This window comes from Portunus trituberculatus, chromosome 32 (assembly GCF_017591435.1).
Source record: "Portunus trituberculatus isolate SZX2019 chromosome 32, ASM1759143v1, whole genome shotgun sequence".
Lineage (NCBI taxonomy): Eukaryota > Metazoa > Arthropoda > Malacostraca > Decapoda > Portunidae > Portunus > Portunus trituberculatus.
Window position 1 is genome coordinate 4254575 of NC_059286.1, and position 8607 is coordinate 4263181.

General features: G+C 40.2%; 1 protein-coding gene across 8 annotated transcripts in view; it reads right to left on the reverse strand.

Annotated features, from left to right (window-relative positions):
• The window catches only part of LOC123511891 (hemicentin-1-like), an 867319-nt gene that overhangs the window by 55492 nt on the left and 803220 nt on the right, over positions 1-8607 (reverse strand). For all 8 annotated transcript variants that reach the window (XM_045267956.1, XM_045267951.1, XM_045267953.1 and 5 more), the window contains 5 exons: positions 8563-8607; positions 4586-4740; positions 3572-3739; positions 2237-2398; positions 1368-1531 (listed from right to left, as the gene is read on the reverse strand). The exon at positions 8563-8607 is cut by the window's right edge and continues 136 nt beyond it. In XM_045267956.1, coding sequence (XP_045123891.1) covers positions 1368-1531; positions 2237-2398; positions 3572-3739; positions 4586-4740; positions 8563-8607 — 694 coding nt within the window. The remainder of the gene's footprint in view (positions 1-1367; positions 1532-2236; positions 2399-3571; positions 3740-4585; positions 4741-8562) is intronic.

Here is an 8607-nt window from a genome sequence, read left to right on the forward strand (position 1 = left end):
GCCCCACAAATGCAGCTCATTAATCTAAAAACAACAATAAAAATGATAAATAAATGAAAGAAAAGTAACATATTTTTTCTCTTCATGTCTCCATTGCAACTCGCTGTCCTTCGAAAAAACACTCAGACACTCATTTCTCACTCGTTGTCCCAGTGTCACTCTCTCCCTCCCTCACAAACAGCGACAGTGTTCTCCCTCATCCCTCTCATACAGTCCTCCCCTTCACTCCAGTCTTGATCCTTCTCTGTCCCTCTGAACTTCTCTGTGACACGCACCGGCTTTTCCAGTGGCGGCCAAGATTCCCTGCAATTTTTTTTTCTCATTTTTTTTCGAGTTCATTTTTAAGACGTGTTAGTCCGCCAGCAATTTCTTTCCTCTTGTAGTCATGGTCTGTAATGTTGCTGGTACGATATATAGCTTGTTTCGTGTGTGTGTGTGTGTGTGTGTGTGTGTGTGTGTGTGTGTGTGTGTGTGTGTGTGTGTGTGTGTGTGTGTGTGTGTTTTGGTTAGGTGTTGGAATAAAAATAAGAAAAATGCGTAAAAGGAATGGCAAATTAGTGGAGAGAAGAAAGAATGATTGAAGTTTACTGCAATTTTTTTTTCACACAGTACATTCTCTCTCTCTCTCTCTCTCTCTCTCTCTCTCTCTCTATAGGTTTGCATTTTGTTTACTTACCATTCGAGTCCCACTAAACTCCTCCTTTGTGTTAGTGTTGTGAAATTAGGAAAGGTTGCAGTAAAAGAGAGAAAGGTCGAGAGAGAGAGAGAGAGAGAGAGAGAGAGAGAGAGAGAGAGAGAGAGAGAGAGAGAGAGAGAGAGAGAGAGAGAGAGAGAGAGAGAGAGAGAGAGAGAGAGAGAGAATAAAACATAAAAATTAGTCCACATGTAGTGAGTCACGAACTAGAATAATTGACAAGTGGGATCAGAACCCAAAGTTCAGATCGACAGGAAATAAAACACTGACTGACTCTCTCTCTCTCTCTCTCTCTCTCTCTCTCCTTCGTGTTAGTGGTCAAATGTTAATCTAATACTGTTTGCTACATTGGTTACATATTTTTTCAGTGCATCTGTTATCTTGTGGGAGTTTTAGATGAGATGGAGAGAGAGAGAGAGAGAGAGAGAGAGAGAGAGAGAGAGAGAGAGAGAGAGAGAGAGAGAGAGAGAGAGAGAGAGAGAGAGTGAGGATGGAGGTAAAACTTTCAAAACAGGAAGAAAGATGATTATAAACTTTTAAACACGAAAAAAATAACAAGGAAACAAATATGAAAACATGACGAGCGAGAGAGAGAGAGAGAGAGAGAGAGAGAGAGAGAGAGAGAGAGAGAGAGAGAGAGAGAGAGAGAGAGAGAGAGAGAGAGTTTACTTACTTCCACATTAACCTCCGTCACAGCATCCGTCACTGGCACTGTTCCGTTAAGCCACGTGATAACTGCTGCAGGTCTGGCTCCTCTCGCCACGCACTCCAGGGTCACGTCATCGCCTTCATGTAGCGGCGACTCAGCTCCCGACGCGATGACTGACAAGGGCGGCACTGCGGGAAAGACAAGAAAAAAACTCGTATTCTCACTCTTGTGCTTCACCTTCACTATTTCAAAAGGCTTTATCTAAATTTACTCAAGGTGGTTTTACGGTTACAAGATTTCTACATTATTAACTGGAGAAACACTCTTGAAAAACCAGCTGATCATCACTGTGGCCTTGGAAAATAGTCGTGATGAGAGATAAGAGCGTTTTTTAAGGTGTTTTTATGATTCTAGAGGCAGAGTGACAAGATTTTTACATCATTAACTGGATAAACACTCTTGAGAACCCCGTTAATCATCCCTGTGATCTTGGAAAATAGTCGTGGTGAGAGAGAAGAGCGTTTCTGAATATGTAGCTAAAGTGTCATGATGCCCTTGTGGGATTTAACAGATGAATGATGTGATGTGGAGCTGATGGTAGTAGAAGTAGTAGTAGTAGTATAACGTGAAGAAGAAGAAGAAGAAGAAGAAGAAGAAGAAGAAGAAGAAGAAGAAGAAGAAGAAGAAGAAGAAGAAGAAGAAGAAGAAGACGAACCTACCAGTAACATCTTTTTCAAGTGGTTATTAGAAGTATTACGTGAAACCCAAAAAGACGAAGAAGAAGAAGAAGAAGAAGAAGAAGAAGAAGACGACGAAAGAAGAAGAAGAAGAAGAAGAACCTACAAGTGACATCCATTTCCCAGTGACTCACCCCCTATTTCCCAGTGACTCACCATTGACATCCACGGTGACGAAGGCGCTGTGGGGGGAATCTATGGCCTCGTTGACAGCCTCGCAGTTCAGAGTGGTGCCCAGGTCAGCCCGCGACAGGGAAATGCGAAGGACGTTTCTGCCTGTTCCTGTCTTGTCCTCGTCCATGATAGCGGAGTACTCACCTGAGGAAGGGGTGAAGAAGAGAGAGTGAGCGCTCTGTGTGTGTGTGTGTGTGTGTGTGTGTGTGTGTGTGTGTGTGTGTGTGTGTGTGTGTGTGTGTGTGTGTGTGTGTGTGTGTGTGTGTGTGTTACGAAGGAATAAGTGGTCTAATGGCAACCAGGAAGGAAGGAAGGAAGGAAGGAAGGAAGGAAGGAAGGAAGAAAAGAAGAAAGGAAGGAGGGAAGGAAATGTGAGTGTTTGTGTCAGTGTCAATGATGGCGAAGGGTGAAATGAGAGAGAGAGAGAGAGAGAGAGAGAGAGAGAGAGAGAGAGAGAGAGAGAGAGAGAGAGAGAGAGAGAGAGAGAGAGAGAGAGAGAGAGAGAGAGAGAGAGAGTTGGGATGATCATGATTACAAAGAGAGGTGAGATAAATGAAAGTAAAGAGAGTGAGGGGAGAACATGAGGAAAGAAGAGTGGGAAGAAGGAAAACGAAGAGAGAGAGAGAGAGAGAGAGAGAGAGAGAGAGAGAGAGAGAGAGAGAGAGAGAGAGAGAGAGAGAGAGAGAGAGAGAGAGAATACAAATAACAACCAACACCGGAATAAATTATCTTGCCCCAGAAAATTAGTCCAAGAAGAAAGACAAAAGTGAAAACTAAACTGAAATAAATTAAGAAGTCACGCTCATTCATTCCCCAACCGCTTAATTAAGACAGGTAAAATAATTAACAATACGCACGTGAGCTTATATTACCTGGATTACCTGACCACCTGACACACTGACCAGGGTTGCATTCACTCACGTTTATAAGGAAATTTGCATCTAATGGAGTTCCCCCTCTCGTGTTTATCTCCCGTTTTCTTTTCCCAGACCATTAACAGATGTGGGGAGGCTAATACGTTCTGGTTCCATTTAATGTTATTTCATTTAATATTCGTTCGCTGGTGTTTTATTTGGGTGGAAAGTAGCGTTGATTTTATTTTGTCTGCTCATAGACATTTTCTTGTTTATTACTGTATTCTGAATTCCACCTAGAACTGTAAGGTGTTGTTATATACCATCACAAAAGCACTTACACACACACACACACACACACACACACACACACACACACACACACACACACACACACACACACATACAGTCCTGGATAAAGCACAACACCTGCCCCCTTTCCTCTACGTTCTGTCCAACGCACCTGTAATGGGCTGTGTTCCGTTGTACCAGGTGACTTGCGCGACTGGCTTGCCTCCTGAGGACTCACAGGTAAGGGTGAGCACCTCTCCCTCGTCAAAAGGCCCCACCGTGGTCGCGTTCTCCACTCTTGAGCCATCTTCGAAGGACAGCTGCGGGTAGCTCGGTATTGCTGCGGGACAGAGGCACTCTTTTATTTGAAGGAAAAAAAAATATATGGTTGTTTCTTGAATCTCATTAATTTATCTGTCTATCTATAGGGAACAAGAAGTTTAAGAGGAAATAATGATAAAGAAAAGGTTACCTGACGGTCCCATTCCCAATGAGTAATTGTATAAATTGTTAGTGGAAAAAAGTAATATATTTTTCTATTTTTAAATTTTTAATGCAAAAGTATTTCTGGCCAAAGAAGAGAGAAGAGAATGTAAGAAGAAGAAAAAGAAAACAAGACAGGGCCCACTGAAGGAACCAGTACTCAAAGATTAGTCAAATGGATTAAACAAAACTTTTGGAAAAGTCTCTTAAAAAGGCTAAAAATATTGCACTGATTTCCACGTGGATGAATTAGCTAAAGGAAAACTTATACTGATTGTCAGGATGAAGGAAAAAAAAAAAATAAATAAATAAAAAAACATATCCTAAACATTAAAAAAAATAAGTTTTTTTTTGCGTGGGAAAAGAAACCCTGAGTATTTTTCAACTTGCAAAAATATATTATACAGATTCTTTAAGTAAACAAAAATTTTCTTTTAACTTTTTAGTCTCTTCACATTTGAATTAGACGAGGACAGAAATTGGCACTAAGATATAAAGTATGACAGAGCATTAAGAGAAGAATCGTGAAAGCAAATCTACCACATATGAAATGAGAACAAATCAACAAACAATAAAAAAAAAACTAAAGATACAAAACACAAAATAAAACTAAATAAAAAAAACATAGGAAAATGAAAAATGAAAAGAGAGAATAAGACAAAGAAAAAAAAAGTGACCCAACATAAACTGGTCAGCATCGAACCATGAATAGTGAGGTCGACGTAGTGCACAATGGAACACCGCTCATCGGCATCGAAGTAGGTGGCGATACAGCTGAACTCCCCCTCATCCTCAATGCGTATCGGGAAGATCTCCAGGGTGCTGTTCGTCGTTTCATTGGAGTAGTAGAAGTTCGTCCTGGGAGTGACAAGGGCAAGGATACAAGCTCATTAGTACATTCTGAAAAAAAATTAAATTATCCCTTTCAGTACTGGGACACATTTTTACCAAGAGTTTTGTGTATAATTAGACGATTTTATTTACATTACGAAAGGTCTATGTAGGTCAGAAGGTTAATGGCTAAAGTCTTCACTATTTTAATCCCCACATAATGTTTTGAAGCTGTATAAAATCACCAAATATTAAGCAGAATTAATATGAAAATGGTACTGAAGGGGCTAAGAATAAGAGGAAGAAACTGAATCTCAAATAAGGTGTTAGATAAATAGCCAAGAGTCATTGATTCATGCTGGTAATGATGAGTCTCTAGGATCCTCTAAAATATTACACAGATTCATGAACAGCGACAATAGGTGGGTGTGCATAAGCATACTGTATGGTTTTAGGTTTCCCGTCTTCAATATTTCATGTCTGATCTCGGCTTTCTTTTTTTTTTTTACCAGATCCATTGGCAAGTTATTTGAATTCTAAAGTGTGTGGTAAAAACTTATTGGTAAAGATTCTGCATCGAAGTTAGCAAAAATTACCCAAAGGAACCCAACTGTTCATCCGATTATCCATCCCTGTAGCCTTCGAAAATTGGACTTGTTACAGAACAAAGCAGATAAATATAGGAACGTTTGCACCATCAGTTTAGGTAATCTGACGTCCACATTATTTTGAGGAAGTGTTGAAATGTCACAGGATGAAATATTATCTATCTTTACAGGTGAGAAAACCAAACAGAACCATTGCCGCAGAAAACAAGCATCATCATTTAATTTGCTAACTCATTCAGTCCCACCGTTTGATATTTGGTCTGTATATCATGAGTATTAAATTTAGGGAGGTTGATTTTCAGTTTCTTTATCTTGTAAGGGGATAACGTTTTACCTCCTCACCCACTACAACAATATATCAATTCACTCGTACTTGGAGTGGAGTGGTATAGGAATAGACTGAAGAGAAGGGAAGAGTATGAAGAGTAGAAGATGAAGTATGGGTGAAAATATGAAGGAAGTGGAAGAGTGAAAGATGACGGAACAGCCATCATACTCGAATTTGGCAACGGAAGATGGTATAATAAAGCCTGGGTGCCGCCTGGGTTGCCTAACGTTATTACACACGTCATTAGATTGCTGCTGAGTTATAGTTGCTGTGTGGAGAGACGTACAGTGAAATTCAAGCGCATCATCAGCACAAACCAATGACCTTCTACGTATCGACTCAACCCTAATTAATACATGAAACTCGCTCCCCCCTCCTCCCCCTCTCTCTCTCTCTCTCTCTCTCTCTCTCTCTCTCTCTCTCTCTCTCACACACACACATAATGCCACACAAAGACAGATTTTTACAAACTACTGATATAATTCAAACAAAAATACTAATTCTCCATTTATTCAACGAATTTACTATCAGCCTACCTGCCTGTGCCTACTTACCACTTTACCTGGCTGACTGAATCAACTCAATTAACCCCTTCAGTATCATGTCCAACTCAATTAACCCCTTCAGTATCATGTCGCGTTTCCATATTAATTCTGCTTACTATTTTGTGATTATATACAGCTTCAGAGACTTATGTGGGGATTGAAATAGTGAAGACTGTGGTCACTAATCTTCTGGCCTCCATAGACTCTTCCTGATGTCAATAAAACGGTCTGATAGTGCACAAATCTCAAAGTATAAATGTGTCCCTGTATTAAAGGGGTTAAGAGGTAAGGCAAATTAGTATGTAGTTTCTTTTTAAGCAGAAAATGTCGAATCAATCCCCAACTAGCAAATGAAAAGCTGTTAGTTTAAATTTTGATTTGAAGTTAGGATAAATGAATAACTAAGGCAAAGTAAAGATGTACAAAGAGAAAGACAGGAACACCTCGCTATCAAATACACCAATTGCAAGTCAAGAAAAATGAAAATGGTATGAATTTGTGGAATCTAATCGAAGTTAGTGGAATCTCTCTCTCTCTCTCTCTCTCTCTCTCTCTCTCTCTTTCACACTCTCTATCTTATTAGTCACTGTGCTGAGAGAGAGAGAGAGAGAGAGAGAGAGAGAGAGAGAGAGAGAGAGAGAGAGAGAGAGAGAGAGAGAGAGAGAGAGAGAGAGAGAGAGAGAGAGAGAGAGAGAGAGAGAGAGAGAGAGAGAGAGCAGTGAAAATGAGGACCACATTTTAAACAAGAAATTATAAAAAAAAAGTAAAAGAAAAAAAGTGAATTAGCGAGCAAAACTCATGAAGGAGAAAAAATGATTGTGAAAAGTATACAATGCATTAAAAAAGCAAGGTGGAAATATTTGGACAAAAGTCAACATTCTTACATAATTAAGGTCTATTTTCAGTCCATGGAAATACGAGACTCAAGCCATTTTTTAAAGCCAGCTATGAGAGAGAGAGAGAGAGAGAGAGAGAGAGAGAGAGAGAGAGAGAGAGAGAGAGAGAGAGAGAGAGAGAGAGAGAGCAAACACCTAGACCAACCCGAACACTATTAAAATCTTCCCACGTTCCTTAATTTCATCCACCCACAAACACAAATCTATACACAAAAAACCCATGAAAACAATGCATTTTTTAACCTTTCCTTGAAATTCCAAAGCTGATCTACCTAACCTCTTCAATACTGGGACACATTTTTTACCTTCAGATTTGTATACGATCAGACCATTTTATTCACATTAGGAAGACTCTATGGAGGTCAGAAGATTAATGGCCACTGTCTTCACTATTCTAATCCCAGCCTGAGTTTCTGAAGGTGTATAAAATCCCCAAATAGAAACCAGAATGAATATGGAAACGTGTTATGGTACTGAAGGGATTAAGAGAGAGAGAGAGAGAGAGAGAGAGAGAGAGAGAGAGAGAGAGAGAGAGAGAGAGAGAGAGAGAGAGAGAGAGAGAGAGAGGCAGGTGGGCAGCATTGGTGGTCTAACTAGTAACTGCACTCCTCTGTTCCAACATCGCCGCTGCTTCAACTTCAACTAACTTTGAAGGTCCACACGACAACCATACGACACTAACTAGTCCTAACTCCTGAAGGGGAAGGATAACTACAGCTGGTGGTTTAAGTATGACTGTATGCTCTCTCTCTCTCTCTCTCTCACGGTGGCGGCGGAGGATATAATAAAAATAGATTGACTTTTTTATTTTTTAGTTTGGTATTCAATGTGTGTGTGTGTGTGTGTGTGTGTGTGTGTGTGTGTGTGTGTGTGTGTGTGTGTGTGTGTGTGTGTGTGCACCGTCATTGCTTATCTAATGTTTCAGTCACACATCTGTCTTGTGCATTCCTTTCATCTGCTACCTTTTTCTTACTATCACCTGCAGAAGGAGGAGGAGGAGGAGGAGGAGGAGGAGGAGGAGGAGGAAGAGGAAGAGGAAGAGGAAGAGGAGGAGGAGGAGGAGGAGGAGGAGGAGGAGGAGGAGGAGGAGGAGGAGGAGGAGGAGGAGGAGGAGGAGGAGGAGAGAGAAGAAGAAGAAGAAGAAGAAGAAGAAGAAGAAGAAGAAGAAGAAGAAGAAGAAGAAGAAGAAGAAGAAGAAGAAGAAGAAGAAGAAGAAGAAGAAGAAGAAGAAGAAGAAGAAGAAGAAGAAGAAGAAGAAGAAGAAGAAGAAGAAGAAGAAGAAGAAGAACAAGAATAAGAACAAGAAGAACAAGAAGAATATGAATAAGAATAAGATGAATAGCATTACTAGATGAGAATTTACAGGTAAAAAAAATACAGGTGTAATATCTTTTATACTACAAACACCTTACCTACCACACACACTCTCTCTCTCTCTCTCTCTCTCTCTCTCTCTTTAAATATGTCCTTACCTGCCTAAAAGTGACGCCTCTGCATTGGACTCGTTAAGCCTCCAA